General features: G+C 54.7%; 1 protein-coding gene across 3 annotated transcripts; it reads left to right on the top strand.

The window, feature by feature from the left end:
* Positions 1 to 1412: 1412 nt before the first annotated feature.
* MAG (myelin associated glycoprotein) lies at positions 1413 to 22436 on the top strand. 3 transcript variants are annotated; one of them, XM_017952381.1, is made up of 12 exons: positions 1413 to 1571; positions 3582 to 3637; positions 4723 to 4791; positions 4949 to 5317; positions 8141 to 8437; positions 8743 to 9000; positions 11043 to 11303; positions 18575 to 18862; positions 19249 to 19345; positions 20620 to 20719; positions 20992 to 21036; positions 21918 to 22435. In XM_017952381.1, exons 3-11 carry the CDS (start codon positions 4746 to 4748, stop codon positions 21022 to 21024), a joined length of 1749 nt encoding a protein of 582 aa, XP_017807870.1. In that variant the 5' UTR covers positions 1413 to 1571; positions 3582 to 3637; positions 4723 to 4745; the 3' UTR covers positions 21025 to 21036; positions 21918 to 22435. The 3 variants fall into 3 exon arrangements, with proteins under 3 accessions (XP_017807870.1, XP_017807869.1, XP_009192410.2); XM_017952380.1 differs by lacking the exon at positions 20992 to 21036; XM_009194146.2 differs by lacking the exons at positions 3582 to 3637; positions 20992 to 21036 and having other exon boundaries at positions 1491 to 1571; positions 21918 to 22436.
* The last annotated feature ends 534 nt before the right edge of the window (positions 22437 to 22970 follow it).

Genomic DNA, 22970 nt, shown 5'->3' with positions numbered 1-22970 from the left:
TCTCCCCAGCAACAGCCTTCAGTTCACACCCAGGGAGGAGATGGAGCCTCACACTACACCAGCACACAACTCCAGCTCCAACGAGGTGGGTGTTGATGCTGAAGGCTGGGACATGCAAATACCTCCAGGATCTCCTTGTCACCCCAACCACCACCACCAAAGCCCAGGCACCAGGCCCCTCTCTTCTCCAGGACCCAGGCGTTCAAGCCCCACCCAACTCTCAATGGGTCTTTGTCCCGGACTGGGAAAGGCACGGGCAGAGTCTGACATCATGAAGCCTGGGGTGGGGGTGGGACTCCCCCTCCCCCTCCAACTCCCCCACATCCCCACAACACTTCTCTCCCTGGTCTGAGGGATTTCCCCGCCCCTCATCCCCTGGGTTCTCCCTTGAGAGCGAGGACCCCCCCCTCCCCACTGCTCTGGCCTGAAGGAGGAGAGGAGATGTCCCAGTGCGGCTGAACAGCTCATGGTGAAATCACTGCTGCACTTTGTCACGCCACCTCCAGCTGTCCCAAGCCCCCACCCACCTGGCAAAAGTCGTAACCAAGGGGTGGAATCTGCACTCAGAAAGTCCTCGCCCAACTCGGTCAGCACAGTCCTCTGTGCACCAAGCACACTGCTCCAGGGGATAGAAGAGTGGCAGATAGGTTTCTGGTGAGCCCCTGCCTCTGAGAGCTCCTGGGTTAGTGGGAGGCAGAGGCGGGCAGACCTAGGGTGCACACGGGCCAGCCTGCCAAGGCTACAGAAGGAAAGGACAGCATTGCAATGGAGGGGCCTGGCTAATGGGGGAAGATGGGAAAGCTTCCCGGGGAAGCGGCACCCGGGCTGCTGAGCCTACAGGACGGGTGAACGGCAACCAGTGCCAGAGCGGGGAGTGCTATGGAGTGGGGACTGCTTTCCACGAAGAATGAGCAGCAGGTGCCCAGGCCCTGAGTCTGAAGGTACCCCGGGGCTCTGGGGAACACATTCAACCACCCATGCTGTTTATTAAGCTCAACTGCCTGCCAGGAACTTGTCTATGAGCGGGGATGGATTGAGAATATCCAAGACAAGGCTTCTGGCCTGGTGGAGGTCATGTTCTCATGAAAGGAGTTGGTGAACACGGAAGGTCATTTCAGATGGCAAGAGGAGGTGGCACTGACGTTGAGGGTGGAAAGGACCTGTCTCCTTCTGCTGCCCACCTAATGTTGCCACTATGATTCCCTGAGGACAATGCCTCTGTCCCTCAGCCTGGGACTTCCAAAGAGGTTAGACTGCCCCCCCTCCCCAGGACCCAGAATCAGGGTGTTCAGGGATGGAGGATGGGGAGAGAGCAAGGCAGCCACCCCCAACCCCTCCAGGAAGGAGCTAGGAGAACCCAAGCGTCAGGCTGCCCAGTCCGAGCCCTGTGGTGACAAGGGCCCTTTTGTGCCCCCCTCCCCCGGGGGTAGGGAGGAGCTGGGCCCTGGAGGCAGGCGGCCCCTGGCACCCAGGGGGAGGGGAGGGGCTGGCAAGTGGGGGCCTAGACCCTGGGAGGCAGGGGACTGCGAGCTGGGCTGGCGGAGCAGAGGTGCAGAAGCAACTGCGTCCAAGTGAGTACGATGGTAGGGAGGCCGGGGCATGGGGAGCAGGGCGCCGGGGCAGTGGCACCCAGATGTGAGCAGAGTCAGGTGCTCTGGGTGAGGAAGCGTCGCTGTGCACCGCCACTGATTTAGGATGCAGGAGGGTGTGGCTTGGAGCTGCTCTGGGGATGGGCTGGGACCATCACTGGGGCAGCGATGGGGCTCTGGGAAGAAACCGCAGAGAGAAAGAACAAAGGGCCCCCCTCAGCACCCCTTGTGGGTGAAGGTTTTGCAGGAGAGGTTTCCTTGGGGTTCCCAAGTGCGGGGCAGATGGGGTGGAGAAGGTCCAGGTGATCAGACACCTGCAGTCTGCAATCTGGGAGGTGGATGGGGCAATGGACTGTGAGTGACTGCATTCTAGCACCTGGGCACCCAACAGCTGTGTGTGTGTGTGTGTGCACGCGCACACACACACACACGGCTGCCCATGCACCTTCCTCTGTGAGCCTCAGTCAACTTTTATTCATTAATCCCCACTAAGGAAACTTTTTATTTTTTATTACTATGTTTTTAAGAGACGGTACTCTCACTATATTGCCCAGGCTGGTTTTAAACTTCTGGGCACAAGAGATTCTCCCAACTTGGCCTTCCAAAGTGCTGGGATTACAGGCGTGAACCACTGCGCCCGGCCCCAACTAAGGAAACTTTCTAGATGCATTTGTCCTCATCTCATCCTTCCCTTGACATTTTAACCCAACAGATCTGCTGTACATATGTTTATGGACTGTGACCACACACATTGTAACAGCTGAGGTTGATTTGGCCCCCATCCCGAGAACTGGCTTTCCCCGCTGTTAACAGTACATGATTTACCTGATGGTTTCATGTCTGCCCGGGCATGTGCTCATCCTTATCTGCATCTCTCACCTGTACCTTCCCGTCACAGGTGCAAGGGCAGCGTCGGCCAGGTGTCCACTGGCGCGTGTCTGGCTGGACCCGTGTGTAGCCATCCTCAGTGTGTGTGTGCAGTTCCTTGCATCTTTGTCAGCCTGCCATGCATGCAGGGCTGTGTGTGTGTGTGTGTGTGCGCGCGCGCGCACGCGCGCACACCGAATGCCAGGTCTATGTCTGTCCAGGTGTGTGTGGACAGCAGCAGGGGCACTGCACGCATGCCTCGGGAACTGTGTGAGTGCCAGCCCATCTCTGTGGGCACAGGGGTCCCCGTGCCTGTCTGTGTGTTCAGGGTCCTGTCTGAGTGTCCGCATGAGTCTCTGCTGTGTGTGCCTGCCCCTTCTGACTGGGGCTACATCTGTCACATTTCATCCCGGCGATTGGATATGTGTGTGCACGCGTCTCTGTCCGTGGGAAGAGGGTGGTGAAGGCTGGGAAAAGCAATCACTTGGAAACCCTGGCTCCAACCCCAAGGCAACCCACGGAGCAGCAGGGTGCCAGGGGCTCGCTAGCCCCCACCCTGGGCCTTCCTGGCCCCACGCAAAGCCCAGTCAGGAGTGCCTGACCCCTTTCTCACTCCCCACCCACCCTGAAAGCCCCCCGCAGGCTAAAGCATCCTCTCCCCAAGGGAACAGGACTCTTTTGTACCGGGGACCAGCTTCTGGTGAGGGTGCAGACACCAGGGGCCGTCTGTGGGGTGGGAGAGGGCGGCAGGAATTCACGCGGCATGTCGGGAATGCTGATGTTGTGAAACCCAGTCATTGATGGCGCTGGGTCCCTGCCCGCCACCCCCAGGCCCCGGCCGTGGGACATCTGCTCCCTCACTCCACTCGCCACACCCCTCTGCCTCACCCCCATACCCCGATGCGGCCGTTCCCCCCTTCCCTCCCCACAGTTCTCCCACACCCCAGCTTGTGGGGAGTTGTTGCCAGAGAGTGGCTTCGAGGCTGTGTGGGAGGGTCCCAGGCACGATGGGAGGCCACACAGGCAGCCTGACAACAGATCACAACCCATGCAGGAGATACTGAAGCGAGGGCGGGTTGGGGGCCCCGATCCCACCCCCTTGCACCTGAGTGACTCTTGTTGCAGGCTGTCTGGCAGCTTCAGGTGGACCCAGAAGACGTTCCCAACTCAGGGACACTCAGGTGAGGAGGGACAGGGTACCAATTCTCTTCCTTTGCTTCCGCTTTGCAATGCTGGCCCTGCCTTGGCTCTCTGGTTCTTACTTGCTGGAGCTCTCCAGGGCCATCATAATGACAAAGATACTGATCAGCACATCATCACTGCACAGAGACAGGACATGCGGCTAAGACTGCAGACCGACTGTGTGGCCTTGGGCGAGTCACTTAACCTCTCTGGACCTCAGCTATAAAATGAGGATAATGCATCTTCCTCAAAGAGATCAAATGAGTTAAGACAGCAGAATAAGCAATGAGGGCTGGCGCATGGCCAATGCCATCGAAGGGTTTGTAATTATAAGTAATAGCAGCAGGTCGAGTGAGGTGGCTCACGCCTGTAATCCCTACACTTTGGGAGGCTGAGGCAGGAGAATCGCTTGAGCCAAGGAGTTTGAGACCAGTCTGAGCAATGTGGAATATGGCAAGACTCCCATCTCTAAAAATAAATAAATAAATAAATAACAAAATAAATAAACTACAATAAAATTAGCCAGGCATGGTGGTGTGCACCTGAGGACCCAGCTACTCTGGAGCATCGCGTAAGCCTGGGAGATTGAAGCTGCAGGGAGTGAGCCATGATTGCACCATTGCATTTCAGCCTGGGCCACAGAGCTGAGACCCCATCTCAAAAAGTAAAAAGTTAAAAAAATATCAGCAGACCAGCAAGGTGATTTACACCAGTAATCCTTTGGGAAGCCAAGGCAGGAATATTGCCGGAGGCCAGGAGTTCAAGACCAGCCTGGGCAACATAGTGAGACCCCTCCCGCCCCATTTCCACAAAAAAGAAGAAAAATTAACTGGGTGTGGTGGAGCACACCAGAAGCTGAGACAGGAGGATGACACGAGCGCTCAGGATTTCGAGGCTATAGTGAGCTGTGATTGTGCCACTGCATTCCAGCCAAGACCCTGTCTCAGAAAAACAAGTAAATAAACGCATAAATAGATAATAATAGCAGCAGCAGCTAGCATGTGAATGAGCCCCTTCCTGAAGGCCACATGGAACACCCCCTTTCACTTCCCCCAGCCTTTAACCCTCTCCTCTCCCTTTCCAGCGATCACTCACTTGCTGTACAGAATGATATTCCTCACGGCACTGCCTCTGTTCTGGATTATGATTTCAGGTAATGGCCGACAGGTGCTGGGGACCCAAGGGCCTTGGCCCCTGAGCAGGTTGGAGGTGGGTCCCTGCACCCCCTGGCATGTGGTAGGGGATGGGAGCTGGAGGGGGTGATCAGGTAGGATGTGTCCCTGAACTTCAGCTCTCCTGCTTGCCCGCAGCCTCCCGAGGGGGTCACTGGGGTGCCTGGATGCCCTCGTCCATCTCGGCCTTCGAAGGCACGTGCGTCTCCATCCCCTGCCGCTTTGACTTCCCGGATGAGCTGCGGCCCGCCGTGGTGCATGGCGTCTGGTACTTCAATAGCCCCTACCCCAAGAACTACCCTCCGGTGGTCTTCAAGTCGCGCACCCAAGTGGTCCACGAGAGCTTCCAGGGCCGCAGCCGCCTCCTGGGGGACCTGGGCCTGCGCAACTGCACCCTCCTGCTCAGCAACGTCAGCCCCGAGCTGGGCGGGAAGTACTATTTCCGTGGGGACCTGGGCGGCTACAACCAGTACACCTTCTCAGAGCACAGCGTCCTGGACATCATCAGTGAGTCCCCAGCGGTTGTGCAGGCACCGGGGGCTGCGGCAGCGGGGCAGGAAGGAGTGTGGCCGGAAGGCCTCCCCACACCTTCCCCAGCAGGCCTGGATGGCAGATCTGGGAGGTGCTGATTTGGCTGGGGGTGCAAACCTCAAGGCCCACGCAGACCATGCAGATGACACACATGAACAAAGCAGGGCCCCAGAATAGTCTTGCTAGCCTCAGAGGGAAACAGGTGCTCCTACTCTTTTGGAAACACCTGGAGAAAGGCAGTGGGGCCAGTGGGTAGGGGCAAGGCTGCTGGGTCCCCACTTCAGCGTAGTGACCTCGGGCAAATGACTTAACTTCCTTGGGTCTTGGTTTTCTCTTCTGGAAAATGGGGATAAGAACAGCACTTAAGGCAATGAGTGAAATGCTGTCAGGTGCCCAGGGCAGCACCTGGCATGTGGCCTCTAGCTCTGGCCAACAGAAAGCAGGGCCATGGCTGTCAGGCGTTCTGAGTTTTCAAGATAAACCAGAATTTTGGATTCTTTGGTGTAATCTCCTAATTCTTGAATTTTGGCTGCTGATTCAGATTTTTTTTTTTTTTTTTAAATCCTTTAAGCCAAATAGAATACAGCTATGGCCAGACACAGCAATCAGAATAGGGCACACTGCCTGATTTCAGGGGATCCCCCTGCCTCATTTCAAATGAGGCAGTCACTCATTTGAGTGGCGCTGCTGCTTGGAGCCCTCAGTGCTGGGTCCCTATGAGACAGCTGGGTTCACCCTGGTGCGGAAAGGGACTGCAGAGGTGCAGTACACACACACACACCACTCTATAGAAATCACACACTACACACTGCACACTCTACCTACACACTACCCACACACCACACACACCACACACTACACAAACCACACACCACACACACATCACACACTACACATGCATCACACACTACAAAAACCACACACCACACACTGCTCATGCTACCTACACACTGCCCACACACAAAACACACACACACACACCAAACACACACAACACACACCGCACTACACAAACCACACACCACACACTGCATATGCTACACACACTCTACCCACACACCACACATACACCACACCAAACACACATCACACACACAAACACCACACTACAAAAACCACACACCACACACTGCACATGCTACACACATAGAACCCACACACACACACCACACCAAACACACACCACACACACCACACACTACAAAAACCACACTCCACACATTGCACATACTAACCACACACCACACACACCACATAAACTACACACCACACACTGCACACACTGCCCACACGCCACACACACTACACACACCACAATACAGTACACACACCACATACATACACCACATACTGAACATGCTACCCACACACCACACACTACACACCACACAAACCATGCACACACTACACCAACCATGAACACACTACACCCTATGTATACACACTGTACACATATATGCACTACCCACACATCACAACACAAACCACACACTCCACACACAACAAACATGCACAACACGCACTACACAAACCACACACTGCACACACACCACACATTACCCAAACCACACACCACACACTGCACACTCTACCTACACACTACCCACACACCAAATACACGCCACACACCAAACACACACCACAAACACTACACAAACCAGACACCATGTACACACCACACACACAAACCACACACTATACCCACCACACACTGCACACACACACACCATACACTAACCACAACACACACTGCAGACACTACCCCTACACCAAACACACACCACGCACTACACACAAATCACATGCTACACAAACCACACACACTACACCCTACACACTTGCACACATACATGCACTACCACACACCACACATTAATAACACGCATACAATAATAATCACGCACATGATACAAACCACACACCACATACACACCACATACTACACTCACACCACACACACCACACACACCACACACCACACACACATACACCACATACTACACAAACCACATACCACACACGACCCAAATTGCACAACACCCCCACACACTGCACACATACATGTACTACCCCCACATCTCACACACCACACATGACACTGACCACACACCACATACACCACGCGACTAAACTCACACCACACAAACCGCACATCACACAACAACACACACTGCACACATACCATACACACAAACCACACACTGCACATGCTACCCACACACTACACACATGCATCACAAACACACCACACACTACACAAACCACACACATCACACTACACACATGCACCATACACCCACACCACACACACACACCCCTGCACACACACACTCACGTGCCAGGCAGAGGGTAAACCAAGCAGGCATGGGAGAGGAGAGCCGCTTGGGAAACGATGAGGTGTGGGGAGCCCACACTGCCAGAGCTACGGGGTTTGTAGCCAGTGTTACCTGGTGCCAGCTGCAGCCTCAGTTTCTTCATCTGCAAAATAAGCAAAATTACAGTACTCGCCCTCTCACTTCGTGGGAGGGACTGGCAAGTTAAACGCTGTCAAGTGCTCTGGCCACGACACTGTGATTTTCATTACGATGGTGCTCTGATGGCTCCGTGGAGGGCTCCGGGGTGACCAAGAAGAGGAAGGGTGAAGGGAACTCTGGATCCGGAGGCAGGGAGCGGAGGCGGTACCGTTGAGGCGTACCATTGCCAGCAATGGAGGTGGACAAGGAGGATGGTGGGTGGGGTGGGACTGGGACTGTAGCCCAGTGCTGCTTCCTCAGCCCTCCCTTTCCCCGCCTCGTATAGACACCCCCAACATCGTAGTGCCCCCAGAAGTGGTGGCAGGCACGGAAGTGGAGGTCAGCTGCATGGTGCCAGACAACTGCCCAGAGCTGCGCCCTGAGCTGAGCTGGCTGGGCCACGAGGGGCTGGGGGAGCCCGCTGTGCTGGGCCGGCTGCGGGAGGACGAGGGCACCTGGGTGCAGGTGTCGCTGCTGCACTTCGTGCCCACGAGGGAGGCCAACGGCCACCGGCTGGGCTGCCAGGCCTCCTTCCCCAACACCACCCTGCAGTTCGAAGGCTACGCCAGCCTGGACGTCAAGTGTGAGCCTGGGTGCGGGCAGGGCGGGGTGGGACGGGGTGGGGCGGGGTGGGGCGGGGCCCAGGGAGGGGATGGACCCGGGGATGGGGCCGGAGGCGGGGCCGGGCAGTGATGGGGGCGGGGCTAGGGCCAGGGCCAGACAGGGATTGGGGGGTGGGGTGGGGGCGGAACCAGGCAGTCCCGGGGTGGGGCCAAGGCTGAGGGCGGGGCCGGGCAGTTTTGGAAGCTGGGCCGGGCTGGCGGGGAGAGGGCAGTGGGCCGAGTCCCCAGCACCTGCTCACTAAAGTCGCTGTATCGCGGGCCTCAGACCCCCCGGTGATTGTGGAGATGAACTCCTCGGTGGAAGCCATCGAGGGCTCCCACGTGAGCCTGCTCTGTGGGGCTGACAGCAACCCGCCGCCGCTGCTGACCTGGATGCGGGACGGGACGGTGCTCCGGGAGGCCGTGGCCGAGAGCCTGCTCCTGGAGCTGGAGGAGGTGACCCCCGCCGAGGACGGCGTCTACGCCTGCCTGGCCGAGAATGCCTACGGCCAGGACAACCGCACCGTGGGGCTCAGTGTCATGTGTGAGTGGCCTGCCCTGTGTGTCCACACGCCCACCTGCAGCCGAGAGATAAAGGGAAGAGGCCTCATCCAGGACGATTAGGGGCTGGGCCCCGCAGGGGACCGGCCATAAACACAGTCGAGACCAAGGTGGACAGGAGGGTTGCAGGTCAATGTGCACCTTCATTCTTTGCACAAGAATCTGGGGAACACCTGCTCTGCCTCACCCTCCTTCCCAGGATAAGACCCAGGCCTGCCTCCTTGGGAAGCCTGTTAGCTGCAGCTTCCTGAGGGCAGCTCCTGGCTGTTCTGGGACTTGGTGTGGGCCTGGCCCCAGAAAATTTTACTTTATGAAATTTTTTTGGAGACAAGGTCTTGCTCTGTTGCCCAGTCTGGAATGTAGTGGTGCCATCATAGCACCCCTTGCCCTCAAACTCCTGGGCTCAAGCAAGCCTCCCACCCCAGCCTCCCAAGCAGCTGGGCCTACAGGTGTGCACCACCAAACGCCAGGCTAATTTTTAAATTGGTTTGGAAAGTTGGGATCTTGCTATGTTGCCCAGGCTGGTCTCAAACTCTTGGGCTCAAACGAGCCTCCCACCTCAGCCTGCTGCACTGCTGGGCCTACAGGCAGGAGCCACCACACCCAGCCAATTTTTCTATTTTTTTGTAGAGACAGAGAATGGATATGTTCCCTGGCCTGGTCTTAAACTTCTGGGCTCAAGTGATCCTCCCCCCTCAGCCTCCCAAAGTGCTGGGATTACAAGCATGAGCCACTGCGCCTGGCCAGGAATCCGCATTTTTAAATGAATTTCATTGTAGTTCTAATGAGAGGGTTGAGGGGACTTCAGGCCTCATCCAGCCCCTTGTATGCAAATTTATATTATTGGGCCTGCAAGAAGGGAGCTGGTCAGAAGAGGATTCTCAGCTGAGAACCAAGGAGAGACCATTCATTCTTTCATTCATTCATTCACAAATGTGTATTGAGGCAAAGTGCCCAGCACTGGGGATATTAACAATGACAGCCCCAGCCAACATTTGCTCCATAGCTCCTGCGGGCTTTTTTTTTTTTTTTTTTTTTTTTGAGACAGTCTCACTCTGTCACCAGGCTGGAGTGCAGTGGCGCAATCTTGGCTCACTGCAACCTCTCACTTCCTGGTTCAAGCAATTCTCCTGCCTCAGCTTCCCGAGGAGCTAGGATTACAGGCGCACACCACCACGCCTGGCTAATTTTTGTATTTTTAGTAGAGACAGGGTTTCACCATGTTGGCCAGGATAATCTCAAACTCCTGACCTCGTGATCTGCCTGCCTTGGCCTCCCAAAGTGCTGGGATTACAGGCATCAGCCAGCGAGCTCGGCCTAATTTTTGTATTTTTAGTAGAGACGGGATTTCACCATGTTGGTCAAGCTGGTCTTGATCTCCTGACCTCAGGTGACCCGCCCGCCTCAGCTTCCCAAAGTGCTGGAATTACAGGTATGAACCTCCATGCCTGGCCTCCTGCGCGCTTCTGACATGCCCTTTTCTCCCCAGTATTCCCATGGCTGGCTCTGCCCACCTCCTAGGCTGGCTGAAGCCTTCCCCCATCATCCTATCCCAAACTGTAACTACCCTGATTTTCCATACCCTCAGCCCCTTTATTTTTCTCTACATACTTCTTCCCATCTTACAAAGTATATATTTTATTTAAGTACATCTGCTCTTTCCACATGGGCCTTGTTCAAGCTAGAGCAATGCCTGTCACTCAGCAGGTTCTCAGTGAATGTCGGATGATCACCCCTATGAAGGTGGAACTATTATAAAGCCCATTTTCCAGATGAGAAAAGTGAGGCCCAGAGAGGTTAAGACGTGGGCCCACACACAACTGGGCAGGGGTAGAGTCGGGATCTGAAGACAAGCACTCTGGCTACAGAGCTGCTGTTCTTGGAAACGAGATAGCCGGGACTGGGGTCACTTGAGCCTTCCTGAACTGGTGTGCTAGGTTTGGGGTGGGATCTGGGGTCCTATCTGGGGATGGCTGGCAGAAACACCTACTGGGTTCTGACCATCAGTCCCGTCCCACCCCTCAGATGCACCCTGGAAGCCGACGGTGAACGGGACCATGGTGGCCGTAGAGGGGGAGACGGTCTCTATCTTGTGCTCTACGCAGAGCAACCCGGACCCTATTCTCACCATCTTCAAGGAGAAGCAGATCCTGGCTACAGTCATTTACGAGAGCGAGCTGCAGCTGGAGCTGCCGGCCGTGTCGCCCGAGGATGATGGAGAGTACTGGTGCGTGGCTGAGAACCAGTATGGCCAGAGGGCCACCGCCTTCAACCTGTCTGTGGAGTGTGAGTACCTTCCGCTCCCCTTCAACCTGTCTGTGGAGTGTGAGCCTTCGCTCCCTTCAAGCCTGGCTGTGGAGTGTGAGTACCTTCCGCTCCCCTTCAACCTGGCTGTGGAGTGTGAGTACCTTCTGCTCCCCTTCAACCTGGCTGTGGAGTGTGAGTACCTTCCACTCCCCTTCAACCTGTCTGTGGAGTGTGAGTAACTTTCGCTCCCCTATGCTGGGGATGGATGGTTCCGTGGGGGACACCAGGGTTACTGTGGGTGCCCACGCATCCCAATCAGTGTTGGCTTTGCCTGTCCTCTGGAGGGACGAGGAAGGGAGGGCAGGGAAGCTGAATTCACAGCAGGAATCTAAAATCCCATCTGAGAATACTGTGTTCCCACATCCAGGGGTGGACTTTTTTTTTTTTTTTTTTTTTTTTGAGACACAGTTTTGCTCTGTCACCCAGGCTGGAGTGCAGTTGCACGATCTCCGCTCACTGCAATCGCTGCCTCCTGGGTTCAAGCAATTTTCCTGCCCCAGCCTCCTGAGAAGCTGGAATTACAGGCACCAGCCACCACACCTGGCTAACTTTTGTATTTTTAGTAGAGACAGGATTTTGCCATGTTGGCCTGGCTTGTCTCAAACCCCTGACCTCAGATGATCTGCCCGCCTCAGTCTCCCAAAGTCCTACGACTATAAGCGTGAGCCACCGCGTCCAGCCTGGGGTGGACTTTTGACCAATGAAATTTCTGGATCCTGTGGCTACTGCCCCTCTGCATTAACCAAAACAATGACCACGATCTCTAACCTGTGTAGAGTGTCGCTATGTACCAGGCACTGTTGGAAGCGCTGTACAGCAACCCACTCATTTCATCCTCATGACATCTTCATGAGGGAGGTTCTATTACTGTTCCCCTGTTTATGGAGAAGGAAGCTGAGACCCAGAGAGGTTACGCCACTTGCCTAAGTCCCCACAGCCAGGAAATGGCAGAATTTGAGGTTTGAATCCAGGCAGTCTGGTTCCATTCTTCTTCGCTGCCCAAGGCTGACCTCATCCTATGTATGACACCAGAATACATTGATGGGGTAGTTGTTATACACAAAAGGCTGTGCGGCTCTGTGAAAGGTGAAGGATAGGGCTGAGAAGACACCACGCTTATGAACAGGTAGAGAATAGCTGGAGAGATGACACAGATGCACATAAAAAGCTTCCATGTCTTGGAAATGAAACTCACCATTGCATGGCTGGCCAGCGCCTCTCATCTCCTCACTATGGACTGTGCCACCATCTTCCACCACCCCTACCGCCACAGCCATCACTCCAGGTTGTAGCAGCCAAGTCACAGTTTTGACTCCCCTTCCTTAAGCAACTCCCTCTGGAATGTCGCCTTCCTGTTTCCATTTCCCCTGCTTCCCCCCAAGTTCCTGTTGGCTTCTAGCATCCTCTCTAAACTTCACCTTTCTGGTCTTCACGATGCCCATAATGACCCCCACCACACAAATTTGCCAGAAGGTTTGATGACATTCAACATGCAAATAATTCTATGCAGTGTCTGCTACACGGTACATGCTCTGTGCTGTGTACATGGTGACAATCAGTACATGGCAGATATAGGTTAGTCCTGTGGGGCCACCTCTCGTGGCAAAGCCGTCCCTTCCCTGCTGACCTATAATCTTTGGGCACTTTCCCTCCTGGTTCTGTTCCCTAGTGGGGTTGATGTGATCCTGGTGCGGGACTGCGTGGTCCCCTGCTCCCTCCATCTGTGCGTGCCATCCTGGGCCAGCTTCCCCCTCTTATTGTCCCCTGTCCCCTGCTACACCCCACACCAGTGATTCTTAAGTTTAAGAGTCAGGGAGAGGAGGTGATGGGAGCACTTGAGCAAGCATGCAGCACCACCTCACATACATTTTCTGGTGGGGCACAGATCTCTCCTTTATAGTAAGAGCAGTGGGCAGCAAGCGTGCATTAGGGGCCTGCCCTGGGCCAGACCTTGAATCCCCTACAGCTGTTTTCTGGCTCAGTTCTTTTTTCTTTTTTTTTTGAGACTGAGTCTCGCTGTGTCGCCTAGGCTGAAGTGCAGGGGCACGATCTTGGCTCACTGCAACCTCTGCCTCCCAGGCTCAAGCGATTCTCCTGCCTCAGCCTCCCAACTAGCTGGGATTACAGGCGTGCACCACCACGCCCAGCTAATTTTTGTATTTTTAGTAGAGATGGGGTTTCTTCATGTTGCCTGGGCTGTTCTCCAACTCCTAGCCTCAAGTGATCCACCCGCCTCGGCCTCCCAAAGTGCTGGGATTACAGGCGTGAGCCACCACACCCGGCCTATCTGGCTCAGTTTCAATCCTAGGGTCACCCTGTGAAACAGGGGTGTGTTATCATTCTCCCCTTCACCAAGGAGAAAACTCAGGGGCGGAATTCCCTGAGGCCAGGCAGCTATAAAATTGGTCCGAGCCGATACTTCCAGACTCCTGTCTGCCCCAGCTGTTAAACCTCTGGCTGCCTCACCTCCCTCCCTGCTCTTAACACTTCAGGACTCAATCTAGCTTCTCTTGAAAACGAACACACGGGCAGATATGGAGTGTACAGGCCTCACCCTGCTGGAGTTGAGGGGAGCAGTGGCCCTGTCCCCTGCCCCACCTGCCAGCTCCCCACTTTTCACCCAGGGCTGTGTCAAAGTGCCTGCCCTTGGAGAGTGCGACCCTCAGGCTCCCTCCCTCTGCACACAGTCAATGTTCCCTGGCACCAGGGCTCCAATGTTCACTGACAATGGTGGTGACCCTTGAGCAGCGCCTTCTGTCCTACCTGCCCACCCCAGAGCCCTGAATGGCACGGGGCATGTAGGAAGCGTGCAAACTTGCCGAGTGCCTGAGATGTCTAGGGAACTAGCTTGAGTACGTTGCACGTATTGACCTATTTTGTTCTTACAACCATGTGACTGGGGGGAGGATACCATTCTTCACCCCAGTTTAATACAAGGAAACAGAAGTTTGACTGGCATCCAGTCCCAATAGGGCTGAACAGACCTGGGCCAGAATCCCAGCTCTGTCCCCATCCTCCTGCATGAGCTGAGGCGAGTGACTTCAGTTTTGCAACCCTTAGCAAGGGTTCATAACAGTATCTTACCACAAAGATGGCTGTGAGAACTAAGAGAATTAGGCTGGGCATGGTGGCCCACGCCTGTAATCCCAGCACTTTGGGAGGCTGAGACAGGTGGATCACTTGAGGCCAGGAGTTCGAGACCAGCCTGGCCGACTTGACAAAACCCCATCTCTACTAAAAATACAAAAATTAGCCAGGCGTGATGGCGCAGACCTGTAGTCCCAGCTACTCAGGAGGCTGAGGCAGGAGAATCGCTTGAGCCTGGGGGGTTGTGGAGGTTGCAGTGAGCTGAGATGGAGCCAGTGTACTCCAGCCTGGATGACAGAGCAAGGCTCTGTCCCACCCCTCCACTGCCCCCGGAAAAAAGAAGAACTAAGAGAACAATACTGAGTGTTCATAGTGCTACGTACTCTGTGGATATTGGATGTCATCATCTTTCTCACTGATTTTTCCTTTGGACTCCAGGTTAAATATTTGTGTGTGTTCTGCTGCTGAGGTTTTGCTCATGTGACCCCTCGGCTGGAATGGTTCTGTCTATCTACCCATGAGTACTTGGGTGGGACGTTAAGTGTTTTTATTTTATTTTTTAAACATATTTATTATTACTATTATTTTTTAGAGACAGGGTCTTGCCCTGTTGCCCAGGCTGGAATGCAATGGTTTGATCATTGCTCACTGCAGCCTCAACCTCCTGAGCTCAACTGTTTCTCACACTTCAGCCTCCTGAGTAGCTGGGACGACAGGCATGCATCACTATGCCCAGTTAATGTTTTAATTTTTTGTAGAGATGGGGTCTTGCTCTGTTGCCCAGGCTGGTCTCAAACTCCTGGGCTCAAGTGATCCTCCTGCCTTGGCCTCCCAAAGTGCTGGAGTGACAGGAGTGAGCCACCATGCCTGGATGGGATGTTAAGTGTTTACAACACACTTGCGCGCCTATCTTTGGAGTCCCGTAGCCCCTTGTGAGTTACTGATTGTAACCCCCTGGTCTGCATAGATGAGAACTCCATCCCGTAGGTCCAGGAGGCTGAGTGACCTCATCCAGCCAGTAGATGGCAGAGCTGGGATTCAAGCCAAATCTATCCCTTTGCAAACTCCTCATTCTTTGTACCTTTGTCTTTGAGGTTTGTCTAGAGTCCCATAACAGTTTCCGCAGCTTCACAGGTTGCCTGCAAAGATACAAAACACGTGCACCAGCAGGGTATCGGCGTTCCGCCAACATCCAGGTTGGACACTTTGTCACCAGAGCACCAGTGATGCTGTCTTGAGTGGAAGTGCTTTGAAAAAGTTTTAGGTCTGTCCATTCAGGTTCGCTGTTATTAATGTACTCTATGGTGTGTTAGCTGGTTAACGCTATAGCAAGCATATTGCATCTCTGCCCGAAGGGGACTTTTTATTTAGTAGACTTAGAGACGTATGCACAGAGGTTCCCATCCCTGCCGTGAATCCGTGTGCCCGTGTGACTCTCACCACTGTTACCGGCACATTCTTTTTGCTGGAAATTGAAAATAGGTGGGGTAGGTGAGCCAAGGGTTCCTCGCCTGTGTGTAAGTGGGTTTTGATGAGAACTCACTGAGAACCCGTGCTCAGTCTAGAGCAAGCCAAGGAGGGTGCTGGACTCTCCGGCCGAGAAAGAGAACATAGTTTAAAAAACAGCATTCGGTGCTGGAATAGTTTCGTATTGTGGTACAAAAATTAGCTGGGCATCACGACGCCCGTGTAGTCCCAGCTACTCAAGAGGCTGAGGCAGGACAGTCACTTGAACCTGGAAGACAGAGGTTGCCATGAGCCAAGATCACGCCGCTGTACTCCAGCCTGGGCGACAGAGAGAGACTTCGTCTCAAAAAATCATAGTAATAATAATAATAATAATAATAATTTCCTATTTTGGAAAATGAAAAAAAAAGCCTACCAGTACTATTTTTGTAATCTAGTGGCAGCAAAGCAAAGCTCAACCAAGTGACTTTGGGTGGAGGGTGGTGTTTGGTGCTAGTGGCAGAAGGGAATCCCATGGGTGAGGGAGGGCCAGGGTTCAAGGGGGCTTTAGGGGAGAAAGTGGGGGGCATCTGCAGCAGGGACTGAAAGGAAGGAGCAGAGGCTGGAAGCCAGAAAGGAAGGGATAGTCTGAACCTTGTGAGCCCCAAGGGTCTGGGGAGACCAGGGGCTGGGAGAGTTCCATAGTTCCTCCCTTCTACGTGTGAGGCCCAGAGTGGAGATGGAGCAAGCCCCTGTCTTGATGAAAACAGGGGGCCCCTTATATCAGCGTGTGATGCAGGGAGGGTGAGTGCTGGGGAGGAGAGCTGAGTTAGGCAGGGAGTGAATGACGTATGGAGCGAGGTGCAGCTTCCCTGCGTGGTCAGAGAAGGAGATGCCGCGTGGGTAGAGGCCGACGTGGAGCGAGGGAGGGCGTTCCACAGGCAATTGATGGAAGTGTTCCAGGTTGAGGGAGAAACACACAGATCCTGGAGTGGCAGAAAGCTCCATGATTTTGAGACACAGCAAGGAACCGGTGTGGCTGGAAAGGACTAAGCCAGGGGAAGAGAAGGAGAGAGCATGTGGTCAGGCAGGGCCTGAGGGGCCTTGTAGATGAAAGACTTTGTATTTTGGGCTGGGCACAGTGGCTTGCACCTTATAATTCCAGCACTTTGGGAGGCCAAGGCAGGAAGATTGCTTGAGCTCAGGAGTTCAAGACCAGCGTGGGGAACATAGCAAGACCCTGTCTCTACAAAAACAAACAAAAACCCTCCAGTAACTGTCATGAGTAAGATGGATTTACCGTCCTCTGCAGTTCTGAACATAAAGCTTTAAAATCAAAAGGCTTTTTGCAATTTTGGCAACACCCTGATTTGACGGCAAAATCTGCCCTAAAGAACACAAGGCTGTTTGCAATCTGTACTGATTTCATTTAGGGTGAATATTCGTACTTTTTGCTGTATATACTACATTGAACTATGTGAAATGTTTTCTGCATGTCAAAAATGGTCGAATGTGGCTGGGTGCAGTGGCTCATGCCTGTAATCCCAGCACTTTGGGAGGCTGAGGCGGGAGGATCGCTAGAGGCCAGGAGTACAAATGAGCTATAGTACTGCCACTGCACTTCAGCCTGGGCGACAGGGCCAGACCCTGTCTCAAAATGATAAAAAATAAAGGATTTGTATTTTAGGTGAATCGCGGAGCAACAGAAGGAGGGTTTTGAGCAGAGTGCCGTGATCTGATTTATGTATTTCAAGGTGAATGAGGTTAGAGAGAGTGAAAGAGCCAGGGCCCAGGAGAAACAGCCCATCCCTGTGACATAGTGCTCTGTCCAGGCCGTACCTGAGGCTAGAGTCGCCTCAAAAGTGGCACCAGAAGAATTGCCCCAAGAGAGCACCCCAAACCATCCTGAAATGAGGCCACTTGGGATTCCAAAGAGAGAGGCACTAAACACCAGGTGATCACCAGTCCAAAGCATTTGGGAGGGGAACTGGCACGGTGCTACAGTGAGAGAAAGGGAGGTTCTACCCAGACATGTCTGTGAGGGTCAGGGTATGGGTTTACCTGAGGGTTTAAGGAATTTGGCCCAGGGCTGGGGCTGGTTTCTTTCATTCGTTCATTTTTGTTGTTGTTGTTTGGGGTTTTTTTGAAACAGCGTCTCATTCTATCACCCAGGCTGGAGTGCAGTGGCGAGATCCCAGCTCACTACAACCTCTGCCTCCCAGGCTCAAATGATTCTCCTGCCTCAGCCTCCCGAGTAGCTGGGACTACAGGTGTGCACCACCACACTTGGCTAATTTTGTGTTTTTAGTAGAGACAGGGTTTCACTATCTTGGCCAGGATCTCGAACTCCTGACCTCAGGTGATCCATCCACTTTTCGGCCTCACAAAGTGCTAGGATTACAGCTGTGACCCACCGTGCTCGACCTCTTTTAGTGTTTTGAGCAACAATCTAAACACCTTTATCAGTGCCTGGGAATGTTCAAGGCCCCTGGCGTGGGTTAGTGAAGCTTGCAGTGAAAACAGGCAGCCGGCGGGGTCGTAGTGAGGTCAAGGCACTCTCAGTCAGGACAGAGAAAAAAGGAGGGGGAAATTGGAGGGCCCTACATGAAGCTACCGCCCCATCCTTGGCCACGCTGGCCTTGCCTTGAGCCAAGGAGTCTCCTGGGCCGGGCCTCGTTGGTTCCTGGCCACCTTCAGTCCTGATTTTGCCTCTGCAGTCGCTCCTGTGCTCCTCCTGGAGTCCCACTGCGCGGCAGCCCGAGACACGGTGCAGTGCCTGTGCGTGGTGAAGTCCAACCCGGAGCCATCTGTGGCCTTTGAGCTGCCGTCGCGCAATGTGACCGTGAACGAGAGCGAGCGGGAGTTCGTGTACTCGGAGCGCAGCGGCCTGGTGCTCACCAGCATCCTCACGTTGCGGGGGCAGGCCCAGGCCCCGCCCCGCGTCATCTGCACTGCGAGGAACCTCTATGGCGCCAAGAGCCTGGAGCTGCCCTTCCAGGGAGCCCGTGAGTGGCATGGACTTGGGGTGGGAGCCACAGGAGGCAGCGGGCTCCTCTTGGATCCAAGCTCTCGAGGCTGACCAACAGCCACAGAGCATGGGCTATGCAGATTGAGAAAAAGGTCAAATTCTCCCTTTCCCGGTGGAGAGGAGAAGCCGCCCTGAGTTTGCCCCGAGTTTGCTCTGACCTTGGCGGTATGAGCCCCTGCCCAGGGCCTCTCCAGCACAAAAGGGATTGCCCTGGCGCCAGGAGCCTCCGTGCCAGTCAGTCAGTGCAAGGATGCCCCGGCTGCGTGAATACATTGACTGTCACCCCAGCACGTCTCCAAAGTTCTCAGGTGTTGTCACCACCACCCATAGCCCTAAGGGTGCCTGGGTCTTCTCTGTCCTCAGATCGACTGATGTGGGCCAAGATCGGGCCTGTGGGCGCTGTGGTCGCCTTTGCCATCCTGATTGCCATCGTCTGCTACATTACCCAGACACGCAGGAAGTGAGTGCCAGCCGGGGCTGATCTGGGGATGATCCAAAAAGGGGACCTGGTGGGAGATGGAGGCCCGGAGTGGGCGGGGGAAGGCAGCACCCTAAGTGTAGAGAAGGCAGATTCTGCTCTGGGATGTTCAGCGGGACAGAGGAGAGAGGGTTCCTGTTAATTCCAGCCCCTGCTGGTCAGGGGCACACCAGGGCCTGGGCTGAGCCCTTTACACACATCATTTGAGACCTGTTTCCCCACATTCTATTTTGACGGCCTCCCTATCTCCAGTAACTCTCCGCTACACACTCCAGTGTGGTGGGGAAAGCCCAGGTACCCCCTACAGCCACAACAGCAGGTCCACTTGACGCCAGAAGCCCCAAAGATTACACACATCTGTGGCAAAAAAATATATGCCTTGGCCGGGTGCATTGGCTCACACCTGTTATCCCACACTTTAGGAGGCCAAGGCGGAAGGATTGCTTGAGGCCAGGAATCTGACACCAGCCTGGGCAACACAGCAAGACCACATCTCTAAAAAAAAATTTTTTTTTTATTAGCCAGGCATGGTGGCACACACCTGTAGTCCCAGCTACTTGGGAGGCTGAGGTGGAAGGATTGCTTGAGCTCAGGAATTAGAGGCCTGCCTGGGCAACATAGGGAGACCCCATCTACAAAAAAATGAAAAAATTAGCTAGGCATAGTGGCACGGGCCTGTGGTCCCAGCTACTCCAGAGGCTGAGGAGGGAAGATCGCTTGAGCCTGGGAGGTTGAGGCTGTAGTGAGCTATGATTTCACCACTGTACTCCAGTCTAGGTGACAAAGAGAGACCCTGTCTCTAAAAACAAACAAACAAGCAAACAAATAAACAGACAGAAAACCTCTCCAGCCCCAAACCACAGCTACCTGGCCCAACTGAACTGCAGCCGTGTTTCTTCCTTGTGGTGTACACACATCAGCTGTCCTGAGAAATAAATTCACCTCTCTGCTCCACATCCTGGCGGCAAGAGGGGCAGACAGACCCAGAGCCTATGAGGGGGAACCTGGAGAATCCAGACGGGGGTCCTGAAAAACAGCAGAGCCCCGTGGCCAGGTGGCTCATCCCCAGCCGGGCAGGGGCCGCAGAGGTGGGAAGGATGGGCTGTGTGGGCAGGAGAGGCTGGTTCTGAAAGGGCTGCTTGCCACATCTTAGAGATGGGTGGGAGAACTCTGAGGTCCCCTGAGCCGAACTCCTAAAACACATGGGGGTGCAGAAAGGGAGGGCAGAGGGAGGTCTGACGAGTCCCGCCCTACAGAAAGAACGTGACAGAGAGCCCCAGCTTCTCGGCAGGGGACAACCCTCCCGTCCTGTTCAGCAGCGACTTCCGCATCTCTGGGGCACCAGAGAAGTACGAGGTAAGGACCAGAGCCCTGCAGCGCCAGGCTGGCCTGGGAACCTGGATACCAGGATCACCGAGGGCCTGGGAGGGGCCTGTGAGGCCAAGGGGCAGGGGAGTGGGGTGGCCTCTCAGAGGAGGAGAGGAAGGACATTCCAGGGCTGGGTTGGACCTGGAGGCTGGGGAGGAGGTGCCCAGGCTGAAGCTGTGTAGGGGGCGATGGGACGTGGGGCCCAAGGAACCCCTCCCTCCCCCTGCCTGCGTCTGTGACTGCATTTCCTTCTCCAATAGTCCAAAGAGGTCTCTACCCTGGATGCTCACTGAGCGCCCCAGGAGGTAGGTTCCGGGGGCCTCAGTGTGCCCTCCTCTGGGCCCTCCTTGGGCCCTGGGGTTGGCGTGCATGTCCGTGTGTCCCTGTCAGGTGTCAAGGTGGTCTCTGGTGAAGTTTGGGCCTGCCCGGCGGTGCTGGCCTTGTCTGGTCTCTCCTGTTGCAGCTCCCTTCTGTCTGTGGCCCCCGTCCTGTGTGTCCAAATTCCTGTGACTGGGGGGTGGGAAGCATGAGGGGAACCCACGTGTCACTTGCAGGACCTCCCAGATTGAGGGGGAACCCATGCCGGATCTAAACATGGGGGATACGTACCAAACCAGGTATTTCCAGGAATTTGGAAAGATGGGGTCCTGACTAGGTGGCTTCCCAGCACTTCGAGAAGCTGAGGCGGTTGGATCACTTGAGGTCAGGAGTTCGAGACCAGCCAGGCCAACATGGTGAAACCCCATCTCTACTAAAAATACAAAAAATTAGCCAGGCGTGTTGGCGGGCGCCTGTAATCCCAGCTACTCGGGAGGCTGAGGCAGGAGAATCGCTTGAACCCCAGAGGTGGAGGTTGCAGTGAGCCGAGATCGAGCCATTGCAATCCAGCCTGGGTCTCAAAAAAAAAAAAAAAAAAAAAGAAGAAGAAAAGGAAGAAAAAAGCTTCCTGGATAGATTGAATTTGTAGGCAGATTTCAAGCTCAGCAATGATTAACACTGGCAGAAGCTCCAGAGTGGAACCCGGTGACCGCGGGGCCTGCTGGGCCTGTGGTCCTTGAGAAAGGAGGTTGACATAGGGATTTACTTGGTACGGAACTCAGGAGCTCTGAGGGTGCAAACACTCTGGCCTCTGCATGGGGAAAAGGCAGGGAGCAGGACCCTGCTAATGGGTGATTTCCCCTCCTAGAGCGAGAGGCGCCTGGGATCTGAGAGGAGGCTGCTGGGCCTTCGGGGAGAACCCCCAGAGCTGGACCTGAGCTATTCTCACTCGGACCTGGGGAAACGGCCCACCAAGGACAGCTACACACTGACGGAGGAGCTAGCTGAGTATGCTGAAATCCGGGTCAAGTGAAGGAGCTGGGGGCAGCCCATGTGGCTGACCCCCCTCAGGACCCTCGCTGGCCCCCACTGGCTGCGGGCTCCCTTCCTCCCAAAAGTAGCGGGGGCTGGGGCAGGAGGGGAATGAGGCAGGTGACAGTGAGGTCCTGGGGACCTGACCTCCCCCTCCTTCCCAGCTGCCCCTCCCTGCCAACACCCCCACACCCTCATTACGGCTCCTCTCCAACCACCTTTACCCTCATCTGTCCGGAGAGGAGCTCTGTCTGTCCGTGTTATTTATTGCTACTTCCTGCCTGGTCTCCTGCCCCGACACCTGGCCCCGGGGCCTGTACAAAAGGGACATGAAATAAATGCCCCGAAGCCAAAGCCAGTCTAGATCCTGATGCTTTCTGACCCGTCTTTGGGCAGCCTGCCATCCCACCGTCTACAGAACGATGACAGAATTTCTCCTTGCCCTCGGCTGAGCCTGGTGTGCAGGCAAGGGCCCAGGGATTTTAGCCTTGAACCCAGGGCCAGTGGCCATTAAGTTGCTTCCACTCTGAGCTGGTAGCTGCGGGCTGGGTCTGGTTTGACTTCTGGGTGATTTCACATAAAAATCCTCATGCTGGTTTCTGTTGCAGTCAGATCAGTTGACAGCACCAGGCTTGCACTTGCACGTGGCCATGACTTGCTGAAAGGGAGGGTCCTGTGCATTGGCCACAGTCCCCACCACTCCCTATTGTCCCACACCTGGCCGGCTTCTTACACTGAGATTACCTCCTGGTCCCTGCAGCTTGGAGTGTGAGCCGCAGATGTAGGTCTCACGAGCCCATGTTGGTTTCACCCCCATCTCTCATATTCATGCTGCAATTTGCAGTGTCAGCAAATTTTACACATCCCTACATTCAGTTCAAGAAACATT

This window comes from Papio anubis, chromosome 20 (assembly GCF_008728515.1).
Source record: "Papio anubis isolate 15944 chromosome 20, Panubis1.0, whole genome shotgun sequence".
Classification (NCBI taxonomy): domain Eukaryota; kingdom Metazoa; phylum Chordata; class Mammalia; order Primates; family Cercopithecidae; genus Papio; species Papio anubis.
Note: the sequence above shows the minus strand (reverse complement) of the source record. Positions and strands in the feature narration are given on the sequence as shown.

Excerpts from the sequence above, each read along its gene's own strand:
- MAG (XM_009194146.2), top strand. The coding sequence starts at position 4,746 with ATGATATTCCTCACGGCACTGCCTCTGTTCTGGATTATGATTTCAG. Across the intron at positions 5,318-8,140 it reads CAGCGTCCTGGACATCATCA|ACACCCCCAACATCGTAGTG; the intron begins GTGAGTCCCCAG and ends CGCCTCGTATAG. Across the intron at positions 19,346-20,619 it reads ATTACCCAGACACGCAGGAA|AAAGAACGTGACAGAGAGCC; the intron begins GTGAGTGCCAGC and ends CCCGCCCTACAG.